We start from the raw sequence: 25787 nt of genomic DNA, 5'->3' as shown, positions 1-25787 counted from the left end.
CAATCAACTGACAAAGCGGGTGCCGGCAGCCAATAGAATGGACGTAGGATATGGCTCAAACTTTTGAGGGTTACCGCCCACTAGCCAGAATAACCAACCTGATTGGTAGCATCGAGTACTTGTAGGCCAGTGTTGTCCAATCACGGAGAGCAGTCCGGAGCCAGCCCAATGAGAGCCTCCGGGAGGCGGGCCGGGCGGCCACCGGCCTGGAGGAGGCTTCGGGTGGCTGCAGAGGATCCGGGCCGTCCAGCGCTCCGTCGGGCGAGCGGTGATGAGTGGGACTCTGCGCCGCGCGGCGGCGGCTCTGCTCCGCTGGGGGCCCGGCGCGGGAGGCGTCGGCCTGCGGGGTGCGGGCGTGCGGGCGGCGGGCGCGGGCACGGGCGCGGGCGGCGGCGGCCAGGCGGAGCAGCTGGACGCGCTGGTGAAGAAGGACAAGGTGGTGGTCTTCCTCAAGGGGACTCCGGAGCAGCCCCAGTGCGGCTTCAGCAACGCCGTCGTGCAGATCCTGCGGCTGCACGGCGTCCGCGACTACGCGGCCTACAACGTGCTGGACGACCCTGAGCTCCGGCAAGGTCAGGCCGCGCGCGGGGCCGGCGGAGGCCGCGGGGCTGAGGTGCGACGCGCCGCGCCGCGCTCCGGTTGTCCGGGTGGAGATTGGAGCGAGGGCGTCATGGAGTTGAGCGGATCTTGAGGCCCCGCCTGGGCAGTGGGGTCCCTCCTGCGGGCTCCCTGATCTTCTCTTGGAGGCGGTTGTCTCCGGCGGGCTCCGAGGAGGGTGGTCAGCAGCGTGGCTCCCGACCTGTAGGGCTGGGAAGTGGGCCCACGGGGGGACTCACAGAGGTAGGCACTTTGAGGGCTTGGAAGCCTTGGCCTGTTTTGTGAGAGCGGTGGCCCCTAGTCCAGCTGGTCGTGGCTACATCCTGTGGTCGTGCTGTGGGGGGAGGCAGGCCCCTTGGATTTAGATATTCAAGCACCTGGAACAAGGTAGGGGGTCTGGGGCTTGAGGGGGCTTCTGGGCCCCGGGCGAACGCACTACCGCAAGCTTGGACCCCGAGAGAGCAGGAGCCAGAAGCAGCCGAGGGGAGGGAGGGAGGGAGGGAGAGCCCAGACAGTTCCTTGGCATCTTTTAAACACTACCTGCCCAGCATTCTCCCGTTTTGGGGAGAGATGGCCAGGCACAGGCGCTTGTTCCTCCTCCTGGAGGTTCGGGTCGGGTAGGTGGAGAAATGCGAGGAAGGTAGGGTCCCTGTATCTGCCTGTCTTGCTCTTGTCTTGTTACAGTAATATGAAGAGACTCCGGTTCTGTGGTAGGACAGACTGTTACTCTGTTTTGAAATTACTAACACTAACGTTGTCTTGCATCGCACAGGGGAGATGGGCTGGTGTTGTGGAAAGCAGATTTGGGATGGAATCCTCGTCCTTGGCCAGTCAGGGATAAAGCGTTAGGTCACCCTACTGCGTTTTCCTTTTCAGTAAAACGAGGCTCCTAAGACCCAACTTGGCAGTTTTGGAAGGGAAGGAAGAAAAGTAAAAATTACAGAAAGTGCGTGTCACCTCCTCTGGCACATATTTCATTAGCACTGTATGGTTTTCAAAGTGTGTTTTCTCCTCCATTTTCTAATCCTTACAAAATTCTCCATGGCAGCTGATCCTACCTTTGCTACCCATGGTAGTTTTGGTGGGTGGAACCCAGGAGGCATGTTCAGTGAGGGAGTGGAGGTTTTGTGACATTATCATGTGTTACACTCATGACCCTGGTGTCTTGCTGATCAACTGGAACCCGAAGGTTGCGAAGCTTGGGTTTATCGCGCACAGAGGCATCTGTGGCCACTCACGGCAGCTTCGTGGCTTCAAAGATAAGGGTATCTGCTCTGCAGTCTTTCAGCTGAAGCTGGCCGTGGGTCCGGGGCAAATTCCCAGTATGACCCCTAGCAAAAAGTTATGTTATTGATACCTTGCTTAGTATAAAGTTTTGAGGACCTTCAGCTTGTGAATTTCCTTTCTCTTGTTAGGCATAAACTGGAGAGGAGACACCCTGGAATAAGGCTAATAAACTGACAGTGGGAGCAGAGGCGAGATGATTACCAGTAGCGCTAATGTTAATGTTTCTGTTTTCTCTGACGCATGGCTTCTGATCTGAGTGCTTAAACAGTAGCAAGGGGAATTTAACCCTTATATTTCTTGACTGTTGGATTTCACCAGACAGGATTATTTTGGTTAATATATATGTTGCTTAAATATCGAGTGGCATGTACACCTTTGGGTTTTTTTGGGTTTTTTGCATTACAGTACTGGGGATTGACTGCAGGGCCTTTGCACTGAGCTACATCCCCAGCCTTTAAAAATATTTTGAGATGGCGATCTCATCAAATTGCTGAATTGCCTAGGCTGGGCTCAGACTCCAACCCTTCTGCCTCAGCCTGCCAGGGTGCCAGGCTTACAGGTGTGCAGCACCACATCTGGCTCGTACATCTCTTTGTTGCTTGGAACAGTGAAGGTTAGTGTTAGTGCTAGCATTGGGATGGGCACAGTTATGTGAGCACCTCCACAGTAGGCCTTGCCTTCCCTCATCAGGATTTACAGCTTGGAGATTCATTCCTTTGCCCCCCACCCCTGAGTTTGGGCCCGAGGCCTGGCAGCACAGGTTCCTGTGCAGGGTCTAGAGGTGGCACTCAGAGTGACCTTCTCTTCCTTGTCTTTGGAGCACACTCAGGGCAGAAACCACACCCTGGGGGAGGCTGGAGCCCAGAGCACCTCCAGGCCACCTTTGTTCCGTGGGTCAGAGTCTCAGGGCCTCTCCTGTCACAGAGATCCTGCTTGTCCGTGCCTGGTGTTTGCCCTCCGAGGGAGAGCAGGTCTCGTGCAACTGCCTTTGACATGTGTGTGTGGGTAGTGCAAAGCAGGCCTTCCATGAATGCTTTCTTGTTTTTTTTTTTGTACCGGGGATCGAACTCAGGACCTTGTGCTTTCGAGGCAGGCGGCAGCACCTCTGAACTAAATCCCCAGCCCTTTCTTGTTTTGTTTTGAGACAGAGGTCTCCATATGTAGCCTAGGCTGGCCGTGAACTCTCGATTCTCCTGCCTCAGCCTCCCAAGTGCTAGGATTTCAGGGAATGTTTTAATGAATAAAGGCTTCTTTTTTTAATCATTGTATTGTAAACTCTCTGTGCTCATAAACATACATTTTAAGATTTCTGCTTGTTTAGTTCACCTTTATATTCCCAGATGGGGAATTGTATCTGACAGAATAGGGATTTAAATATGGGTTGAGTAAATAACCATATCCTATTCTTTTTTCATTTGTTTTATTATTTTCCAAATTTCTGGTTACATAGTTGTCCATACGTGTAGGGTACTGTGACATTTCAGTGCGTGTGTAGCGTGCTCAGATCAGAGTAGTTGGCATAGCTGTCACCTCAGGCTTTACCATTTCTTTGGGCCAGGAGCATCCAGATCTGCTTCCCTAGCTGTTAGTTGTGGTCCACATGGGGAGCCACCGGCCAGAGCATTTTTGAAGTTGTTCCTTGTGTCCATCTGTGCTCTTCACAGTTACCAGGTTCTCTCCATATACCCTACCATGTAGTGTTTATTAAGGATTTGAAAATATGCTCAGCCTTTCTATTGTCTGGGAATTTAAGGCAAGAGGAGAGCACTGATTACAGAGGTGAACATTGGAAGTTGGATAATAAGTTGTAGGTGTGTGCATGTGTGGGGGACAAGCCACATGCTGTGGGTGGAAGTAGAACACAGCACCAGCACTTAGGGGCAGTAACAGTGCCCAGCAAGGTGCGGATGAACAGAGCCTAGACCTAGCCAGTCCACTCCCAGGTAGGACTGTGGACTGGGGATTGGATGACTTCCTCTCCCAAGGACCTCTCCCCAGGGTGAGTAAGCACTTCAACCTTTGAGGGGTGTGTAAACATGGCTGAGTTCCAATAAAACTTCATGTGCAAAAGCCAGAGAGGAAGTGGACTGATTTGGCCTCAAGGGCATGGTTTGCCGCTGCCAGGTCTCAGGGATGGACTCCTGCCCATGTATGTGAGGATCCATATGTAGCATGATCATTATAGCATGCTTGTAAGAATGGAAAGCTGACAAATGGGATCTTGGTCTATTAGTAGCGCACTAGATAAGCAAAGTATAGTTTAGAAAACTAAAAATTCAGATTAAAATAAACTAGAATGCCGAAATCTCAAAAATACAGTATTTAGTCAAAAAAGCAAGTTGCAAGCTATGTGTGGTAGTGGCTGCCTGTAATCCTAGCACTTGGGAGGCTGAGGCAGGAGGATCACAAATTTGATGCCAGCCTATTTAGCGAAAGCCTCGAGATATGGCATAATGTGTAAACACCATTTGTGTGCATAAATGTTCCACCTAGAAGACAGTCCCGCAGTTTGCAGCTACTTGTACAGTGCAGGAGGACAGATGGCCTGCAGTCTGGTGACTGCCTCTGGTGAGGGACCCAGCTAGCATGTGGTTAGGAGCCAGGCGTTTGGACTCCTGGGACCCTAGATGCAAAGCCTGACTCAACCTGATGGAGTCACCACCGTGACTTTGTGTAGGGTGCTTAACGTCTCTGGGCCTTAGCTTTTTCATCCGTAAAACAGGGATAATTGTACATACTTTGTGGGGCAGTTGTGAAGACTGGATATGTATTTGTAGAAAATATTTCACAGATATAAAACCCAGTCAGTGATCCTTAGCTCAGTAAATGGTACCTGTGTTAGTGTGGCATACTCAGCTTGCAATGTTCTGCGTTCTCTCCCTGTGCTTCCTTTCATACATTTCCCTAAAGCCTTGCTGTGGAGTGGAGTAGAGGACAATGACGTGGAGCGAGTGTCCACGTTGGACCTGCACTGTGTTAGGAGCACAAGTCATTCCATCAGTTCTGTCTCATTTATCCTTCATGGTAAATCTGGGGTACTGAGTGTTATGTCCATTTTGCAGAGGAGGAAACTGAGGCCGAGGCTACGAGAGGTCTTGGAGCTGCACTTACCAGGCAGCAAGCTGGGGCTGTGACCCTTCAGCCCGAGCCCTGTCCGTGCAGTCGCCTTGCTGTCTCCCTCTCTTGTAGTTCTTCGCCATTCTCTGACTCAGGGAAAATGAGTCCGGGAGGCGATGTGCTTAGGACGTGGCTGTGTTCACGGTGCTTTGCAGTAATTACAGCGTCCAGTGAGGCGTGAAGTCCAATATTCCGCGTCGTGATGAGTGTTGGAAAGTGCCTTCTGAAAGTTCTGGAAGCGAATGTCCAAGTACGTTTTCTCTGCTCTTCCTGGCTTGGTACCAGAACATCATCATTATTATTATTTTGATGGAGCAGTAGATGTGTGTGAACTGATTTTGTAAGAAAGCCTCCTAACTCTCAGTCCTAGTGTTACTCTGCTGCATAACTGTGATCAGCACTTTCTGTTCCAAATGGAATCGCTTCTGTACTGCGTATGAAATACGATTTTCATTAAAATTTGTTCATAGGTCTGATTCTCTGATTCCGAGAGTTGCTGTCTGATTTTGATTTATTTCAAGTGATATTTCTAGGAATTATCACTATGCATTGGAGTTTTTGAAAACTAAAGTGTAAGAGAAAAAAACATGTTTAAAAACAGTTGTGAATTCATAGGATTCATTTTACTTTTCATCTTAAGAACCTGGTCTTTAATTGAAGTTTCTCACTTCACTCTACAGGGATATGCAGATATTTTGTTCAGATATTTTCTTAAATGTTTAAACTCGTGATCAGATTTCTTTTTTTTTTTGAGACAGGGTCTCATTATATAGTTCAGGCTGACCTTGAACTCACTGTGTAGCCCAGGCTGGCCTTGAACTCTCTGCGATCCTCTTGCCTCAGCCTCCTGAGTGCTGGGATTACGGGCTTGCATCACCATGCCCAGTGCCAGATTTCTTAAAAATGGAAAATAGCATAGTTTTTAGAAAGGATTCCAAAGCTTTGCCTTGACATCAGCTCCCCAGGAGTTTTTCTGAGTTCTTGAAAAGGAGGTTACAAGGCAGGACAGCCCAGGACATTGTTTTGGAGGGGCCAGTTTCCTTCGGTGGGACCGGTGGGTGTTGGGGATGCTGTGGATCCAGCCTGGTGTGAAAGGCCCGGTGTTGTGGTTTTGGTGCTTCTCTACCTAACGGTCAGGTGGGTGGTCCACTGCAACAAAGGTCAGCGGTCAGACAAGCCTAATGCTTTGATTGAATATAGTGCTATTAGATGAGCTGTAAGATGATCAGTGGAAAGCAGGTCATCCTTCTACTCAGCAGAGATTTTACTGAAACAGTTATACCTTAGGTCTGGGTGGCCTTCAAGGAGCAAATTTCTGTTCATTTTTGTTGCATTTCAAAATTGTAGCACAAACTAAAAATAATCGGCAAAAATTTATTGTGATGGTTTATACTACTAATTAAAGATACATCGTGCTCGCACATAAAGCGTTCATCGATATAAAAGATATTTTAGAAAGTTTAAGTTCAGTAGAATTAAAAGGAGCAACTCTTTAAACATTTCTTAATTCCCACGTCCTGCCTTCAGTTGTCATAAAGGTAAAAGACTAGTAATAGGCGATGTTGTAAAGTAAGATCCTGTCGGCTGTATTGGAGGTAGAGTTAAAAGTGAACAGTGGCACACACCTGTAATCCCAGCACTTTGTGAGGCAGCTTCAAGCCCAGCCTGGGCACCGTAACAATTTGGTGAGACCCTGTCTCAAAATTTAAAATGGGCTGGAGATAAAACTTAGTGCAAAGGCCTGGGGTTCAATCCCCAGTAGTACTGAAAAAAAAAAGAGAGAGAGAAAAGAAGACCCACATAACTCATGTGCTAGAGTTTTTGTTTCCAGAGCACCAAACATCAGAACGATGAAAAGCTTGAATTCAGCGGAGGTGGTAATAAAAGATGCTCCCATAGTTAGAATTTACCCTTCAGTCATAGCCCCAGACCTCTAGCTGATTTTTTTTTTTACAGATACAGAGTGGCTGAGGATGTGCTTCTGCAGGTTGGTGGCATCTCCGAGGACACCTCCCTAGTGCTGGGCTCCATCCCCAGCCTTTGCTGTGACTTTCTTCCTTTTTTGCTGGGGGGAAGGTAACAGGGTCTCACTATATAACTTGTGATCCTCCTGCCTCAGCCTCTCCATGCTGGGATTACAGGTGTGCGCCGCCATGCCCAGCCACGGCCATTTCTTAAAGTACGATGTCTGGAGAAGCAAGATAAAAGCAGTGACTCAGGAGCTTTCCCTAGCCCTGTCATTTAGAGCACAGTCACTGTTTTTAGATGGCAATAACATTTGAGAGAAAAACACATTGTAAATTGGGACTGTTACTTGTGATACAACTCACTGGACATTTTATTTGGGAAATAAATGATAAGGAGTGATAGGATATCAAGAACAAGTTTTAGTTATCTACATAAAAATTACCATTTGGGGGCCGAGGATTTAGCTCAGTGGTGCTGCGCCTGCCTCACAAGCATAAGGTCCAGAGTTCAATCCCCGGTATGAAAAAAAAAAAATCACCACTTGGCTGATTTGTTTTATTTGCATAAGAGTATATTTTGGTTGAAGAGTCTTATTTGCTTTTATTTTTTATTTTTTGGTACCAGGGATTGAACTCGGGACCTTGCACTTGCAAGGCAGGTGCCCGAACCACTGAGCTGAATCCCCGGACCTACTTACTTTTTATCTGTATGTTCCTTTTAGCTATTTTAAAATATCTAGAAATACAAAAGCATCCCACACGTGTAATCAGCAGTAGCACAGGGCTGGGTAAAGTCACTGTTAGGTAAAAGTCAGCAGCTCAGCATCTTGAGCGCGAGAACCAGGAGCCGCTCCAGCCGGGACAGGCGGACACGAACGGTGAAACCGCCATGCCTTTGGCTCTAGCTGTGCTTCCCTGAAAACGTGACCGACCCTGACACTGGCGTGCGATTTCGGGTAACCGCTGCCCCGCGCGCCCCCTGTCGGCGCTGGCTGGGGTCGCTCTGAGCTTTACTACCCCCAATTCTCAGGAAGCCAAGGTAGTGGGGGAAGCAGCAGTGGGGCCACCGGGTGGCCTTCTGAGGTGCTGGGGTTTGTAATCGCCAGAGTTAAACACCGGTCCGTGGGACGCTAAAGCCGTGGCCCGTGGGAGTAGGTTTGCTGCTGGCAGCGGTGAGCGTCCTGTTGCTTCCCGCGCCCGACAGTAACGCTTCTCTGTCCCGCCCCCAGGCATCAAAGACTACTCCAACTGGCCCACCATCCCGCAGGTGTACCTCAACGGCGAGTTCGTGGGGGGCTGTGACATCCTTCTGCAGATGCACCAGAATGGGGACCTGGTGGAGGAACTGAAAAAGCTGGGGATTCGCTCCGCGCTCTTAGATGAAAAGAAAGACGAAGACTCAAAGTGACCGCTGCTGGGGCCTTGTTGCAGAGACGCTGCGCTGCCGGAAAAGCCTTACCCCGCTGTCCCTGCGGGGCTGCTCGCGCTGGTTCTCCTGCTGCTGGGAAGCCTGCGGGTGATTTGTTTGTCTGGGTTTGGGCTGAGAGTATCCTATTGTGAACTTCATGACAACCACTGCACTGTAACAATTCATGTCGTATTATGATATTGCTGTCACAGAATTTGCTCCTATATTGTCTTTTATTCTTTGCCTGACTCGGGAGTCGTTTGTTTCTAGCTGCAAAGATTTTATCCCCTCTACTTTTTTGTAACTTCTATTAAGGGGAAATGATGGACAGAGAAGAAAATATGATAGTTGTTTTTTTAAAATAAACTGCCGATTCAGATACCACACGTGTGAGTGCTTCATCTGGAAGGCCACACATCTGTCGATTCTTAGTGCCTGGGCCTTTTGTGGTGGACAGTTGGCATTGATTCTCATGCCTGCTGCTAAGAGTGCTCAGGAGTGGCCCCCGGGCAGCTCCCCAGCTTCTCTAGGGAGGCAGAGGCCGGAGGGCCGGGGAGGTGGGCTGCTGCCTGTCTGGGAGCTCCATGCCACAAGCGGCCCTGCAGTTAGATAGGGAAAGCCATCAGCTGTCCACCAAGCCATGGCATCTAACGAGTGCTTTATGTATTTGAAAAGGGGCCTTTATAAAACATGCACTACTTGGAATCGCGGCCGAGGCTCTTCTGGTGTATGGTGTCGCAATGAGACTTTCTCCGCTTCTCCATCCCGAGACTGGGGTAAAGGAGCGGAGAACTTCGCAGTGACAGCGGGACATGCACATGCACACACGCACACACACACGTCCTGTCCTGGAGGCTCTGCAGGAAGCCTCCCCTCATCACAGGCCAAAGGATTGAGAAGTTGTGGTGGCAGAGGTGAGAAGAAGGTGCTTTTTCCTTCCAGTGGGAAGGGCAGGAAGGGCAGGAGAATGGCTGCTTCCCCAGCTGTTCTTGGCTTGTTCCCTGTCCACTGTTCAGTGAGCTTGAACTCCCCTTGAGAGGGCAGCTCCGGAAACAGACTCCTTCTGGGAGGCGGGTTGATGGTGGTGGGACGCACCTCCCTGCAGGCAGGATTTTCTCGTCCTCCTAGGTCACTGCTCCTGCTGCCACCCTGCTCAGCTGTAGCGCTCCCCCAGCACTGGGGACTGCTGGGCCACAGCAGAGCCCTGCCACGCCCGCCTCCTGTCCCCAACCCCCCAGCTGCAGGGAGAGGAAAAGCAGATTATTTCCAGGAGGAGGCTTTTCTTGGCATTGACGGTAGCTTTCCTTTGGGTGGTGGTGAGCTAGGCTTGGACTCTTAGAGGAGAGCCGAGCCCTGTGTGAACCTTGTGTTCTGCAGGCGAGGAGGGGGACTGGGAAGGAGGGCATGTGCTCATGGTCAGGCCTGCGGTGGTGACCTTGTCCTTTGGAAAGAGCACCAGTCACACCACCTTACTGCCTCTGAGTGGATACCAGGCTCTAGGTCAAACATCTGCAGAATTGTCTCTTTATTCCTGCCCTCTGTCCTGGGCAGCCACCTGTCCTAAAGCCACTTAGCGGTTTGTGAGCCGGAGCAGAGGCTGTCCTACTCCTGCTCTGTGAGCCAAGTGCGGTTGAGCGAGCACAGAGCTGCCCTGAGTCTGAGTCATCCATCCTGGTGAACGTCCCCTCGCTCAAGGCCCATCTGCAGCCAGTGGGGCCTCCAGGATGGCCCTTCTGATGTCACTTCCTGCTGAGGCAGCTCTTGGACTCTGGACGGTGGCACAGTGAAGTCGCCTCCTACCCAGAAAGCCGCCCCTGGCCTCCCTGACCCAGCAGTCACCCCACTTTGCTCCTTGCACCAGGAGTAATTCCTTTTCCTTGTCTTCATTGAGGACTCCTCTGTGGCCAGCAGGTCTGTCCGTCTGTCTGTCTCTCTGTCTACCTACCTATCCATCTATTCTTCGCTCCCCGAATGTGCATAATGACCTGAAGGCTTCTCCCTGTTGTCTCGGGGCTCACATCTAACAATGGCACACGGGTCCAGCCCACCAGCCTGGGGCACAGGGCAGCAGCTAAGTGCAGCTCCTCAGTTTGGGGTGCAGCTCCTGAGTGCACAGCTGACCTGGACAGCTTGGCCCACTTCCTGCTCGACTGGAGGAGCAGCAAGGCCCAGCGGCCTCCGGTTTGTCAGGAGGACTCGACCACAGGGAGCTCCCAGGCCATGGCCATGGCCATGTGGGCCCATCCGGACCTGGACTGCACTGCGTCCTTCACCCTTTGCAGGCTTAGAGGAGGAGCGGGAGGGAGGTCCACCTGTGAACCGTGCACTGGGCTTGCTCGCCTCGGGTGGCTCAGCCCCTGCGACAGTCACTGTAGTGCAGTATCTCAGCCGCTGTAGGGGTCTGGGCACGTTCAGCCAGAGTGGTTTATTTATTTTTCCCAAGCTGGGGACTGTGGAGCCCAGGGTCTCCTCCCTTAGCTACTTCCCCAGCCCCTTTTAAAGTTTTGAGACGGGGACTCACTAAATTGCTGAGTTACCCAGACTGGGCTCAAACTTGCAGTCACCCTACCTCAGCCTCCCAGAGTGCTGTAGTGACAGGTGTGTGGTGCCACACCCATCTACTGATTTTATTTATTTAGGGAACCAGGGATCGAACTCAGACCTTGTGCTTGCGAGGCAGTTGCGGTGCCACTGAGCTAAATCCCCAGCCATCTAATTTTTATGTTTTAAATGCTACTGTTTAATATTACAGTGGAGGGTTTTCTGACCTGTGGTGTAAAGTTTTACTGTGCAGGGGTTGTGATACTGAGCTCCACTATCTCATTACCAGTTCTCACAGGGATCCGTTTCGCTGGGAGGGAACTTGGGGATGAAGTATGGGAACCATTCCCAGGTCCCGGCTTCCCCCGTCTGCAGTCCTGAGCGAGTAGTGACCGGCTTTGATGAGGGGCAGCAGGTCGGATGCTGCTGCTTCGGAGGTCATGCTGAGCCTCGACTCTGGGCCGCCTTCCTGTGCTGGGTTCACCCGAAGCTGGCGGAACCACGGGCAGAAAGACGGGTCCAAATGCCCCAGATCTGAGGAGAACTTCAGCAGTGGTTCAGATCCTGCACGAGTCAGTCGTAACCCTGGGGTCAAGCTGCACACTGACACTCAGTCTGACTTTTTAAACTGTTTAACTTTTGTCCATGACTTTTTTTTTTGGAGATAGGATCTTGCTATGTAGCCCAAGCTGGCCTCAAACTCACAGTGATCCTCCTGGCTCAGCCTCCTGAGTGCCAAGGTTATAGGAGTGTGGCACCAAGCCGCCCAGCATGCAGGAGTCTTAGGTCTGCTTGGGGTGCCTGTGCTAGCTTTCTGTCACTATGACAAACATGTGAGATATGGAGAAAAAGCACGATTTGGTTCATGGTTTAGAAATCCCAGGTCATGATTGAGGGACTTGCTGGGCTCTGTGGTGAGGGGGTGCATCACGGTGGCAGTGTGGGCCAGCAGGAAGTAACAAAGGGATTGGGGCCCCACAGTTCCCTCAAGGGCACACCTCCAATGACTTCCCTTTCTCAGTTCTTTTATTAGTGTATGCTTGGCACACGGTGAGTACATTCCTCGTGGGGAATTGGGACATGGCCCAAGGCATCTCCATCCTCCTACTCCCCCTTCTCTTCCCTCCCTGTCATCGTGTCCCATCCCCAGATCCCCTTCCCATCCCCATGAAGTCTGTTTCCTATCATCTGTCTATTTTGCTCTTTAAATTATTTATAGTTTGGGCTTCTCATATAACAGAAATCATGCAATATTTATCCTGCCGTGTCTGATTTTTTTGCATTATGGTATCAAGGTGCATCCTTCTTTATGGCAGAGTAGTACTCCATTTTGTGCAAATGCCACACTTTGATGGACCTATAGGCTGCTCCCAAGATTTAGCTATTACGAATTGTGGTGCTATCATCTTGGATATGTGTGTATCACTGTAATATGATGTCTTTAAGTCTTTCAGAAAGATACTGAGAAGAGGAATAACTGGATCGAGTGGATTTTCTAGTTTTCGTTTTTGAGGAATCTCCATTCTGATTTCCATAGTGGTTGTATTAGTTTACATTCCCACTAACAGTGTAGAAGGGTTCCTTTTTCTCCCCACAGCCTTGCCAGCGTTTGTTACTTGATTTCTTGATAATGCCGTTCTTTCTGAAGTGAGATGGAATCTCAGTGTTGTTTTGATTTGCAATTCTCTCTTGGCCAAAGGTGCTGAGCACTTTTTTCATGTACCTCTTGGCCATTTTTACTTCTTCTGAGAAGTGTCTGTTCGTTTCAATTGCCTATTTTTTGATTTGACCTTTTATTTGGGGATATCTATTTTTTCTGAATTCTTTATTCTAGATATTAGTCCTCTGTCTGTGGAGTAGCTGGGAATTTTCTCCCCACTCTATAGGTTTTCTCTTCATTCTGTTGGTTGTTTCCTTGGCTGTGCAGAAGCTTTTTTACTTTGATGTGTTGAATTCTGGTACTATTTCTTGTGCCATTGGGGTTCTGTTCAGAAAGTCCTTGCCTATGTCTGTGTCAAGGGTTTTACTTATTTGATCTTCCTCTAGTTTGCGTGTTTAATATTTGGGTCTTCGATCCATTTCCCTTTGATTTTGGTGCAGGGTGAGCGACGTGGGTGTAGACTCGGTTCTCTGCGGGCGGATGGATAATCGGTGTTCGGATGCCTTTTCGCGGCGGATGGTTTTGGTTTCTTTGTTGAAGGTAACGTGACTGCGGTGTGGTTGGTCCTGGATCCTCCCCTGGGCTCCCTTCATCTGCGTGCCTGTTTTTGTCCCTGAGCCCCGTCTCTAAGTCTCCCCCAGCTCTCAGCGCGACTCCTGGGACGGGGACAGGGAAGAGGCAGGGCCGCTGGCCCCAGCCCCTCCGCCTTTGTGGACTTCCAAATACTTGCGCGGCAGGACGTACACACCCTGGCCCCTGGAATCTGGGAGTCTGTGTTTGAACTCGGGGTCTTTGATGGAAGATGGTCCCCCCGGGGGACCACTGCCATCACAAGTGTCCTGAGGAGGCGCCTCCCTGAGGATAGGCTGGGGGGAGTCGCGTGCAGGGCTGTGGAGTGGAGGAGCAGGGAACCGGGGCTCTCATTGTCCCCTGGAGCCCGGGATGAGCCCATTGCAGTGCAGGGAGGTGGGTTTCGACTTCTGGTCTTTAGACTTGTAAAACGGTCCATTGATGTTTCCAGTCTGTAATTTTTTTGGTAGATACCGCTTGGTGCGAGGAGACAGAGCAGCAGGACCCCAAACTTGAGCATTTACAGCCCTAGCTGGCCCCTCTCAGGGACAGGCAAATGTGGGATATCACCTCCTCTTTGCAGGGGATGACAGAGGCTCCGAGAGGCCAGGCTGCTTGTCTGAGGTCACCGCGCAGCGAGTAGCAGGGCTGGACACCGAGCGGTCGTCCTGCCGTACCCTATACCCCGCGGAGGCCTGGACGGAGCGCGCGTGGTGAGGGCGTCTTCCGGTGGGCTCCCTGCAGCCTGAGAGGCAGGGAAGAGCGGGGAGGCGGCGCTCGGGAAGTCCTCTCTGGCCGGCCGTCCACTGTCACGGAGGCCAGGAGGCGGGGAATCCTTCTGTGAGACCGAGCGCCAGGGATGCCACGGGGTGGCCCGCGGATGTGAGGCCAGCGCAGAGTCCCGGGACCGACTTGGTGAAATGCCAAACAGCAGTAGATCAACAGAGGGCCACCTGGTGTCCCAGCTTTCTCCAGGCAGGCACATCCACATCCCTCGCTCCAGCCCTGGCGGGGTCCGTCTTCCTCTCCCGCCCTATCCGTCCTCTCTTCTGCCACAGTCAACCTTTCGTTCCCCTCTGACGATTGGCAATATGGTCAAAGAAGGTATAGGGTTTATAGTCTCAGTCACCTGAATTTTTAAACTAGTTGATTTAAGTGGACAATGCATGGATTTAATTAGTGAAATGGTACTTAAAACACTAGTCTTGAAAACAGAAATCTCCTCCCTTTCACCTTTCCACCCGCCTAGCTCCCCAGGACCGGGGGTTGATTAGGTGGGAGCTGAGAAAACAGCAAGGGAAAGGGACAAACCATTTCATCAGGTTGTTGCGGAGGCTCTTTGAAACAGACAATACCTTTAATTCTGCCAACTGCAAAACATATTACTTCCGAGAGAGCTCTTATTACCTATTAACCTTTTAAAAAAATGGTGTAAAATACATTAAACATAACATTTGCCATTTTATCCTTTTTTTGTTTTTGGTATTGGGGATTGAACCCAGGCCCTTCACACTGAGCTACATCCCCAGCCTTTTTTATTTTGAGAGATGATCTCGCTAAGTCACTGAGTTGCCCAGGGTCTGGGCCCAAACTTGGGATCTCCTGCCTTAGTCTTGCAGAGTGCTGGGATTACAATGTGTGCCACCACTCCCAAGTCGTTTTACGCAGTTTTCATTGTATGGTTGTGTGGCATCACCTGCAATGACCTCGGTCTGCGAGCACCACCACCCTCGCTCCCCAGAAATCTGTCCTGAAAGCACTTGCTTTGTCACTTACAGTGTCCTCCAGGCTCCTCTGCGTTGCAACGGGTACCAGAATTTCTCTCCCTTTGAGACTGAATAACGCTCCGGTGCATGGATGGGCCACGAGTTTGAATCCATTTATTTTGGGATAGACACTTGGTTTGCTTTCACTTCCCTGCTGTTGTGAAAGATGCTGCTATGGACGCGGGTTTGAAAATATCTTTTAGCTTCTACTTTAATTCTCGGTATACTCCCGGAGTTGCTGGATCATACAGTGATTCTCTCTTTTTTTTTTACTTTTGGGATAGCATTTCATTGTGTAGTCCAGGCTGGACTTGAAATTGCTTTTAACCCAAGCTGGCCTTAAACTCCTAATCCTCCTGCCTCAGCCTCCTGAGTACTGGGATTACAAGCACCCCACTGGAGGGGGCTGGTGTGCCGTTTCCATAGCGGCAGCAGCATTTCACTCTCCTGCCAGCATTGCAGGGTCCAATTCCTTTATATCCTTGCCAGCACTCGCTTTTGGCTTTTGATCGCAGCCACCCTAACCCTTGACTAATCCTTTTTACAGCCCCTGCTCTTCTTTATTTATTTATTTTTTTGGTACCGGGGATGGAACTCGGGTCCTTGTGCCTGCACGAGCTAAATCCCTGGCCCCTGCTCTTCTTGTACATATGAAGTATCTTAACTCTGACAATACTTACAGCTTTTTTTCTTTTTTCAGCCACTGTCTAAGTTTCTGCTCCCACCCCTTTCTGGCCCACGGGTGTCTTCTCCATCTTTTGCCTCTGTTGTGACAGGCACCAAAGCTGACTCCAGCTGAGCCCCGGGGCCTCAGTCAGAGGACTTCAGTGGATCGGATGTTGGCCCTGAGTGCGCGCGGGGCTGGTGGAGCCCCTGGCCGGCTTCCAGGCAGACTGTGTTCTGAGCTGGGCTTCTCGTGGCCCGGATGCCAGCATTTGGCTGTCGCTTCTCTGAAGCTGTTTAATTTCTCCGGAGAAGAGCCTTGCACCCCTGCCTGGCTTTGGGAGCGAGAATAGAGTAGGAGAAGCCGGACCCTCTGCTGAGGCCTGCAGTTCAGTCGTTCTCGGCTTCTGCCCGTTCCCTGGACGCCTGGACCCAGGGTGAAGGTGGGCCCTGCTGGGGAGCTGGAGGACAGCGGGGCACCCACAGGTTCCCTCTTTGTATCCCCGCTGTTCCCCAGGCCTGTGGGCTCACGGTGTCCTCTGTCCACACCCCTCTGAGCCCGGAAACTTCCTGACCTCTCTTGTTTCCCTGCTTTGTCTTTCCCTCTCCCCATCCTTGTGGTTTTATATCACTTATCATGTTCATTGTTTCTTTTTTTTAATCTATTTTTCTTCCTTTCCTCCCATTTTAGTTTTGGGGGAAAGCCATAATAACCATAGGTAGACAGTCACCATCATATCTCTTTTTAAGGAAATGTTCCTCAAAATTGGTTCAAATCATAAAAATAATTCGTGTACATTTAGACATCACAGAAGTAGAAAGAACCAAAAATATAGTAATCTATTGGAGGCTGATCAGACCCTCAATCACTTACTCAAGTGTATGATGGTGAGATTAAAAAAGAGAAGATCTTACTGCATAAAGGAGGGGCCCAGGGCGGTCATGGCTCTCATCAGGCTAAGACACTGTCTCCGGGGCTCGCCAGTATTTACTGAACACGCAGCTCCTAGAAGGGGTAAGGGCAGAGCAGCGAACAGTGGAGTGGAGGGGGCTGATTTGAGCAGGGTCCTAGCAACAAGGGAACGAGACATTCTAGCAAGAGCAGCTCATAGATAAATGGGAGATTTGTTTCTTCGAGCGGATTAATTTTGCCTCTCTAGGAGTTTTCTGTACGAGTTGTGCTGCCCTTAGCGGCACTACTGTCTTGCTATGCAAGACGTCACAGCATCACGGATCATTGAGACTTCCGCTCTGACCAGTGGTGTGGGGAGTTGTTCCGTTCCCGCACACCAGCTGCCGGCTTTTCAGGCAAGCATGGTGGGCTAAGAGGCAGACTCAGACTTTTACTATGAAAGCCAATTTATATGAATGTGCAGCTCCCTCAGGGTGGTTTCCATCAGTCATCCCACTCATAAGGCACATTTCCTTCTTACTGTTCTTCAAAGAATTGTACACATTTGACATCAGTCTGTAAAGATAATTTTTATGTTTTGCTCTTTCACTTATAGTATTGCAATGAAAGTTTCCTATGTTATGAAACTTCTGGAGATGTTTTGACAATAATTGATCCTGTGTTGCACAAAAGTTTACTTAGTTATCTCCTGCGGTTTAGCCTCTAGGCTGTTTTCTATTAGTTCATGCTCACGACCTTTGCACAGAAAGCTTGTTTTATTTTAAAATTTTTAAATTTGAGAAGTTTTTTCATAGAGCAATATAGTGGAAGAAATGCCAGCTTCCAGATAGACATTCTTGTCGTAATCCCCAGAACCCAGGAAGGTGACCTTATTTGGGAAAAGGGTTGTTGCAGGTGTCACAAAATGAAGAATCTTGAAAGGCGATTTTCCTGGATTGACTGAGCGGCCTACAGCACGATGACCATGTTCTTGGGAGAGAGGAGGGGTCACAGGCTGAGGAAGTGGCTGCCTCCACAGCTGGAAGAGCCCAGGAACAGAATTTTCTGTCAGCACTGTGGTTGTGGATTTCTGGCCTCCAGTTCTGCTGTTTGATGCCATCGAGTTTGTGGTACTTTGTTACGGTTGCCCCAGAAAACAGACGGGTAAATTCTTAGAAATGGTGGCGTTGGTCACAGATATGAATGTTTGCATGGAAGTTAAGTTAGAAAAAGCGGTACACCCTTCCTACCTGGCTTACACCCTCCTTTTATCTGATGCATTTCTTTCCTGTCATTGCTTCAGCATTTACTGAGTGGCGGGTACATCACAGCACGGGAAACCTTCAAGGGGTTGAGGGTGCCTTTTTCTGTTCAATACTGGGGGTTGAACCTAGGGGCTTTGCAGTGAGCTGCATCTCCAGGCTCTTTTTAATGTTTTATTTGGAGACAGGGTCTCGCTAACCCACTAAATTACCCAGGCTGGGCTTGAGCTTTCAGTCTTCCTGCCTCAGCCTCCCAGAGTGCTGAGGGTAGAGGTATGCCCCACCATGCCCGGCTGGGGGCTCTGTTATGTTCCCCGATGGTCCCTGGTGCTTAGAGTCCTGCCTGACCCGGGACAGACACTCCGTGTTAATTTACCGACTGGCTGGTGATGGGGTACATGTCACAGTAACTCGTGGCCCCTCCTGGCCAGTGAGGGTTAGGGAGGACCTGCAGGAAGCTCTAATGTTGGGTGCGTCTGCTGGGGTACCAGGGAGGCCAGAGGCAGGGGCTCTCGGACTGGAGTCACTGAGAGGTACTGCCTGTGCTGAGTCTTGGAGGACAGTGGCCCCGGGGGCACGGTACCAGGCAGAACCTTCACCCCTTGGTCGGTCACCTTTGCTGCCACCTGCCGGGAACCTTTGGCGACCTGTTTCTCAGGGTGCCCTGTCGGTGGGCCCCAGACTCTGGACATGCACTGCCACCCTAGATGGCCCAGTGTGACCATCCTGGCCCTAACCGGTCTTTTCTTCTGCTCCACAAACCAGCAGCGGGGGCTCCCGTAGAGGGAGCTCGAGTGGCAGTGCCCTTGCCTGCAGTCGGGTTAACAGGCTTCGCGGAGAGCCGGACCCTGCTGCACCGATAAACCTGCCTCTGGGCCCGGGGCAGGCGCAGGGGTGAAGCCACGTCCCGGCAAAGAGCCCTGACGGTGACCGACCGCTGTCCACACCGGGCTGCGCCCCAGGCCGCCTCTGCGCCACCTCCCAAGCCGCCTGGGTTTGCGTCCGCCGTTTAATGAGGCCTCCTTCCGAGACTCCAGAAAAGTGTTTGCGGGCGCGAGGCACAGAGTTGGTCAAGGCAGACAGCGCTGGCAGCAGGCCTTGGGCTGGGCAAGCGGAGAAGTAAGGACTCACTGGACTGATTCATTGACTCCACTGAGCGGCCCGATTGGACTTGTGTGTTCTGAAGCATAACGAGAAGCATCACTGCTTCACATTTTTCCCAAAGGGAGGACTTTTTAAAAATTTGATAGGTTAAATTAAAAAAAATTTTTTTTGAGTCAAGGTCTCCCTGTGTAGTTCAGACTGGTCTAGAACTCACAGAGATCTTCCTGCCTCAGCCTCCCAAGTGCTGGAATTACAGGCACCACACCCAGGTAAATATAAAATCTTTTATGGATGTAGATGACATCAGTTATATTAAATATACCCTACATCAACTATTTTAAGCATACATTTGAAATTTTACCAGTGGGAGCATTGAGAAACAGAATATGGGTAATTTATCCAGAGATACACAGTTGAAAAGTGAAAGAAATAGAATATAAGCCCTGGCATTGACTTTAGGGCCCACTGTCCTAACCACTGTGTTATTAGTATAGTTACACATACTATATTGTAAGATAATATATAATATATTACTAATATTTATTATATTATTAATATTAATATAGATTAGTAACATTATAAAATGAATTAAATTTATTAAAAATTTAATTTAGGAATATTGCTTTTTTTCTTAGCATTCATGAAACAACTGTTGAAATGCTCTGTCTACATTTGTAACATGAGAGACTTTTCCAAGACTACAGCATTTTTTTCAGCTCCATAATAAGTTTTTAAAAAATGTTTTGATTCATGTATGTTTGTGATACATAGTAACTACATTCCCCTTGCTGAATTGATATGTATATAAATATATTGCATTGCATCTTGGTCTTTTTCCTCCTGCTCCTCCTTCCCCCCCCATCTCCACAGAGTCTACTTCCTTGTTTCTTATTGTTTCTTTTATTTTGCTCTTTATGTTATTTATATTTTTGGTTTCTCTTATTAGAAAGCCATGTTATATTTAAGCTTCTGTATCTGTTTTATTTCATTCAGTATTTCAGTCTCAAGACTCATTTATTTCCCTACATGTAACTGGAATGTACCTTCTTTATGGCTGAGTAGTACTCCACCGGTTGCTGCAGACATCACTGCACATAGGAGTCACCCGGGATCATGCAGATTCTGGGTGTGCATTTCTAACAAGCTCCCCACTGTTGCATCTCCTCTGCCTGCAGGGTGAAGCATGAGAATCTGGTCAGGTGCACACTTTGCAGACTTCTATCTGAGCCGCCAGAGGTTGGTTTTGGGGCTGTTTTACCCGTTCCAGGGTATTTTGTCTTTAGCACATTAGGACGCTTGAGTTTTTCTTTATCCTGTGGGTTATTTCTTTATAACCATGGTCTCCAGGGGGCCGGCACTCACCAGTTTGCTTTGAAGTCACCTCTGAGAGGCTCCTTGGACTCCTCAACGCCCAGCGGGACTATGGATGGCGCCAGGCTTAACTGCTTTGGGCCCAGCTAGCGCCCTCAAGTGGCGTCAGCCAACGTGGCTTCCGGAGAAGAACAGTTGCTTCAACTGCAGCCTCTGCAAGGTGCCCTGTGGTGCGGGAATTTGCAGATTCAGCTATAAGGCTGACTCCTTCTTGGAGATGATTTTTGGGAAAAAGAATCTCCCAGATTTGGGTGTTTTGCTGTGGACCTCAGCAGGGCCAGGCATTCACTGCACGCAACTGCAGGGGACTCTTCCACCTCTGTGGCTCGGACTCGGCCTCTGCCCTTGTCCCTTCTCCTCAGGAGATTCTTCCTCCCTCGCTGAGTGTCACTCCCTGCACACACACACGGACACAGGCCTGTGCGAGCATGCCTTGTGTGTATGTGTTTGTCAGAAGACAAAATGGAGGGCCAGGGATTTAGCTCAGTGGTGCCGCCGCCTGCCTCGCAAGTGCAAGGTCCCAAGTTTGATCCCTGGTACCAAAAAAAAAAAAAAAAGACAAAATTGTAACAACTTGACGATCTTAAGTGTGAATTGTAGAACTGGGCAACCCTTCACATCATAAAATAGAGTAAATGTCCTCATGGGCTGAGCAGAGGAAGCTGGTTTTATGGACCGAGAAGGGCTAAAGAAGACAGAGACAGAACAAAAACAGAGCAGCCATTTCAAAGTCCCTTTCCTTAGGCAACAGGCCAGGAGACAAAGTGACAGGAAAAGAGCCAGGGGCTTAGCATAGGAGGCCACCCCTGTGAGGGCTACAACAGAGAGAACATCCTGATTGTGCCAGCTGGGACTGGCTGGGTGAGACTGTGCCTGTTCCCTGTCTGTCTTCTGATTTCTCAAAGTTTTGGTTTGACGACACAGAGCCTTATAGCACAAGTGACTCCATTTTGGTTTGTCGTGTGGTTTTTTGGGGCCCAGTGAAGGGATTGTCCAGAACAACAGCCTTCTATCACTTTTATTCAGTAGAATCTGCGTGTGTGTGTAATGGCACAGCTACCCTTGGCTACAGTGAAAGGTCCAGGTGGACAGAACCCATGTCTGTTTTATTTTATTAGGCGCGCAATGCCTCTTTATTGAATAAATAGCCGATGCTTGTTTTTGGCATTATCTTAAAGGTTAAGTGGATCAAGCTCTTGCATAGTCTCACATTTGGCACTCAACAGAAAAACATCAAATTTCCAGTTTCCTTCCTGGTTTTCAAATGCTTTTGCTGTGTCGCAGAGAGCGCCGCACCACGGAGCACCAGCAGATGGCGCTGTGTCCCTGGGAACGAGGCGCCCGTGGCGGTGGCTGGGCGTGGCTGCTGGGGTAGGCGGGTGCCGCTGAGACTCGCGGGCTTCCTGCTGGAACCATCCTGTGAAGAGCAGATCGGGCAGGTTTATGTACGTCCCCAGCGCAGCCCTGATTCCGGGGACAGAGGAAATTTGGGGGATGGAAGACTAGCTTCCACTTTACCTGGACAAGCCACTCTAGCTCCTAGAGCCTCAGTTTCTTCATCTGCAAAATGGAGCTAACTGGGTGTGTGGTGGGGCACACTTGTAACCCCAGCACTCTGGAGGGTGAGGCAGGAGGATCCCTGTGAGTTTGAGGCCAGCCTGGGCTACATAGTGAGTTCAAGGCCAGCTTGAACTACATAGCGAGACCCTGTGTCAAAAAGACAAACAAACAAATGGAAATAATAATAGTTCCTCCTGTCGAATAAATCAAAGACCTATTCAGTGTACATGTTCATTCACTTACCTCCAAGGATAAGCAAAGGAAACAGTAGCTCTATAGAGGAGACAGAGGAGAGGGGCAAGGTGGAACTCCAGGCTCTGCATGGCCGTCTCTGTCCCCAGGAGGAAACCGCTCCCCAGGGCCTGGGGGCCCCTTACCCCACACAGGGCCAGGAGGGCAGTGGGCTGGACGGTGCTTGTTAAATGGTTAACAAGCTGCCCAGAAAGCCGATCTGCAGGTCAGCTGTGCCTCCCAGTGTTCTAGAACTCTGCAGGCCCTGCCAGAAGCTCCCTCCTGGTCATTGCTGTGCCCTTACCCGAACCCCTTTTCCTTCAAGGCATTCATTGCCTCTTGAAAAATGTGTGTGTATATGAAGATGTGTGTTTATTTAGTTAATGTCTCTGCAAAAGACTGATAGCTTCATATGGGAAGATATTTTAGAAATATCTATCTATCTATCATCATCCGTAGCACCGGGATTGAACCCGGGGCCTTCACGCTCAGCTACGTCCCGTCCCTTTTTATTTTTTATTTTGAGATAAGGTGTTTGTGAAGTTGCCAAGTTCCCCAGGCTGGGCTTCCTGCCTCAGCCTCCCAAGTGCTGGCATTACAGGCACGTGTCACCACATCTGGCCTTAAAATAGAATTTTTGTAACTTTCCCATTTTTTCCTAGGCGTTGTGGCAGAAACCCAGGCTGCTGAGGCCCGCTGTGTCCTGCGCAGAAACGGAAGCTGTGCGGTCACTCTGTCACTCTTTGCCCTTGCTGTTCTGCAAACCCCGGGGGGAGGCCTGGTGGCCCATGGTGGGTGCCAAGAAACACCTGATGCATTGAGCCGAACCCAGCACATCCTGGCCTCTGAACAGGAAATGCAGATTTTAGTTTTAATTCTAGCTCTGGGGACAACAGAACTGCCATGTAACACCTCCGAGGCTCAATGTCACCATCTGTCACTCGGGGATAATAAAATCTATTCCCTGGGCTGTGGGAAGAATTAACGAACTTGTACACAAGGCGCTCATGGCCAGGGGTCTTTCCTGGTGGCAGTGCTGGTGGAAAATGAAGGGCTCGTTTGGAAGGAAGATTGGAGATGTTGGGATGAGGGAGAGACTGGAGTCCTGGGTGTCCCCAAGGCCAGTCCTGGGAGGTTCCTGCTCCCGATGACACGGGCCACCGAGAGCATAAACGTGTACAGGAGAGAGAAAGTGAGCGGAGTAACCTGGCACCGAGAGCTTGACCCAAACCCCGCGAAGTGTGCAGACTGTGAGAGCCAGGTGTGGCCAGGAAGAGGTCCCTCTCCAGCTATGTGACCCTGCACCACACCCACATGTCTCTCAGGCTGCTGGGGTGGAGGTTTTCATCAGCACAGATGGGATTTCGGTCTTTGGTTAATCCTGCTGGGTGGACCACAGACTGATGGAGAGTTTCTGATCATCCAAACCCCAGGAATGAACAGTTGGGAGGGGAGGGCTGGGGGCTCACCAAGCTCAGCTCTGCCCGGGCTTGGGAGGTGGCTGCTCCTTGCTGTGTGCTCAGGGCTCCTGGTGCTGCACAGTGACACCCTCTGAGTGTGACCGTGTGTGTGCATGCGTGTGCATGTGTGTGTGCATGTGTGTGTGAAATATTTTCAAGTGGGTTTTTTGTTAAATAGCAGCATTTCCCACATAATACAGATGCCTTCTAATCAACCTTTTTTGATAGACAAATCACAGTTGGGCTAGCAGTGAACTAGGTTTTCCTAGCAATCTGGGATAATCAGGAATCGTCCCCAGAGCACTTGGGGAGACCTGGTTTCTGCAGGCATCAGGCGGATGTGGAAAGGCTGGGGATCTGGGGAAAACCACCATGTTTACACCTTTATGCTTTTACATGGGATAGGTATAGGCATAGGCTCAGGTACGGGCATAAACAAAAGGTTGGGTGTGGGTAGAGATATAGATGTATTTAAGTCTATCATCCTTGGAGATCTGTTTTCATCTCATAACCTGCCAGTTTACTCATCTTTTTTTTTTTCCTACTGAAACCTTTTATTCTGTTTTTGTTGATGCTCAGAGAAAACGGCTTACCCATAATTCACTGCGGCCTGGACTCACTGACACCAACTTGTATTGGGGCCAATTTGAACCTAAGTCAAACTGCATTTTTCTCAGGTCTATTCAGTTGATACATGGCACTTCACTGGTGACTTTTTTCATATGATCTCTAACAAGAATTCAGAAGTTGCATTGATTGTGCCCCAAGAGATGACGGACTGATGATAATTCAGATGGGCACCCTGAAGAGGTTTGTCAGTTTCCTGTCCCGTTCTAGCCAGATTGTTTTGAAAGCCTTGGAGAAAGACCGAAACCCCACTGATCTGAGACTGTATGTGAGTTTTTACAACATTAACTCGAAAAAACAAGAACCCCAACATGGCACCCGATACACTTCCACAGATAAGGTCATTAACTGAATGAGCACCCTGAGTTGCTGCAGTAGGCAGATGCTCCTTTATGGGACCTCAAAGGCCCCCAAAAAAGAACATTGCTGAATCCATTACGGAAAAGAATGGGCACCAAGCCTCGATAATACTCTCTAATTCCATGGCATTTCAGTGCCCTGAAGGCCTGATAAGTGTTTGTAAATTCATCATGATGCTTGTGGTCTTGAGGCAGTGTCTGAACTCTTTGCAATGGAGTGAACATGGCTTCTGTTGCCCCTGCAAGTATGGCAGCTGCACCACGGGTTGCGAACTCAGGAGCACTGAGGTGCTTATGGGAAAGGCAAGACAAATCCTCATACAGATCAAAGGTAAGTGCCAGGGTAGTTGTTTTCTGCATTAATGGGGGAAGGATTCCATGATACAAGTTTCGAAAGCCATCCATCCTCAACTGAAGTACTGCATCCTGGGTTGTGATTCCATAAAGCTGCTGCCGACAGAGGACCTTCTGAACTGGAGATGTGATTGCTGTCTTGCTGAATGCTGTGCAGCAGCCACACAAATAATGCTTCCTTTCTCCAGCACTGGTAACATGAGGTGATAGGTCTTGTTTTGAAGAAGTTAGGATTGGTGGCCTCTTCAAGAGCTCCTGAATCCATCAGGTTGCTTCTGATCTCTCTTGTTCAGGAAGGATTTTTTAACCTGTGACATCAGCCGAGCTGTGCATTGTAGGGAATGACAGGTTTCTTAATTTCTTCTTTTGCTCCTGGTGTGTTAGGTTCTCTTTCCTGGAGTCAATTCTGATACCTGGATTTCTCATGGCCATAAGTGCCGGCCCCACACCCAGGGGCCGCCCACCTGCCCACAGGACAGTCTTTGAGCAAGCCTGCGCTCCCACAGGTGCAGACCTGGGCCCAGTTTACTCATTTTAAAAGTGGGTTCATAGTTGGGCACGGTGACACACATCTGTAATTCCAGCACTCAGGAGGCTGAGACAGGAGGATCACCATGAGTACAAGGCCAGCCTGGGTTACATAGTGAGTCCAAGGCCAGCCTGAATTACATAGTGAGACCTTGTCTCAAAAAAAAAAGAGCAAAAATGTTCATTATAGTCTCTATTTTATGGAATTATTGTGAGAATTGAACAAGACACTATAATTGAAAATTCTGGGCATAGTTATCTTTCATCTTTCATGCGTTTTTCAAACTTTTCTCGGTTATTTGTTCAGCTTCCTCTTCCTGGTGAACTTTAGAATCATTTTGTCAACAGATTCTTTTTTTAACTTTTGCTTGCCTGTGCACATTGGAGGCATTGAAGAATGGCTGCAATTTCCCAGCACTGGGAAACACAGGCTCATTGGGCAGGAGACGCTTCTGGCGCCACC

General features: G+C 49.7%; 1 protein-coding gene, 1 long non-coding RNA gene and 1 pseudogene across 4 annotated transcripts; 1 reads left to right on the top strand and 2 right to left on the bottom strand.

Moving 5' to 3' along the window:
• The first annotated feature begins 180 nt into the window (after window positions 1–180).
• Glrx5 (glutaredoxin 5) lies at window positions 181–8760 on the top strand. Of its 3 annotated transcripts, XM_021244710.2 has the most exons (3): window positions 181–572; window positions 6958–6988; window positions 8198–8760. In XM_021244710.2, exons 1-3 carry the CDS (start codon window positions 272–274, stop codon window positions 8268–8270), a joined length of 405 nt encoding a protein of 134 aa, XP_021100369.1. In that variant the 5' UTR covers window positions 181–271; the 3' UTR covers window positions 8271–8760. The 3 variants fall into 3 exon arrangements, with proteins under 3 accessions (XP_021100369.1, XP_021100368.1, XP_004837068.1); XM_021244709.2 differs by lacking the exon at window positions 6958–6988 and having other exon boundaries at window positions 184–613; XM_004837011.4 differs by lacking the exon at window positions 6958–6988 and having other exon boundaries at window positions 199–572.
• A 12047-nt stretch (window positions 8761–20807) lies between these two features.
• Window positions 20808–22143, bottom strand: LOC147822818 (uncharacterized). The gene is made up of 3 exons (XR_015445124.1): window positions 22009–22143; window positions 21724–21912; window positions 20808–21622 (listed from the first exon to the last, which is right to left on the bottom strand). It is a non-coding gene; the product is annotated as an uncharacterized LOC147822818 (long non-coding RNA).
• Window positions 22144–24113: 1970 nt separating this feature from the next.
• LOC101704394 (mitochondrial nicotinamide adenine dinucleotide transporter SLC25A51-like) lies at window positions 24114–25368 on the bottom strand (annotated as a pseudogene).
• Between the last annotated feature and the right edge of the window lie 419 nt (window positions 25369–25787).

Source organism: Heterocephalus glaber, unplaced genomic scaffold (assembly GCF_053883595.1).
Source record: "Heterocephalus glaber isolate CG9 unplaced genomic scaffold, H.glaber_assembly_v1.0 deba00001608, whole genome shotgun sequence".
NCBI classification, from domain to species: Eukaryota; Metazoa; Chordata; class Mammalia; order Rodentia; family Bathyergidae; genus Heterocephalus; species Heterocephalus glaber.
The sequence above is the reverse complement of the archived record's forward strand: the minus strand, read 5'-3'. Positions and strand labels throughout refer to the sequence as shown.

Coding starts and splice junctions, on each gene's coding strand:
- Glrx5 (XM_004837011.4), top strand. CDS start 272: ATGAGTGGGACTCTGCGCCGCGCGGCGGCGGCTCTGCTCCGCTGGGGG. Junction 573..8,197: donor CGACCCTGAGCTCCGGCAAG/GTCAGGCCGCGC, acceptor TCCCGCCCCCAG/GCATCAAAGACTACTCCAAC.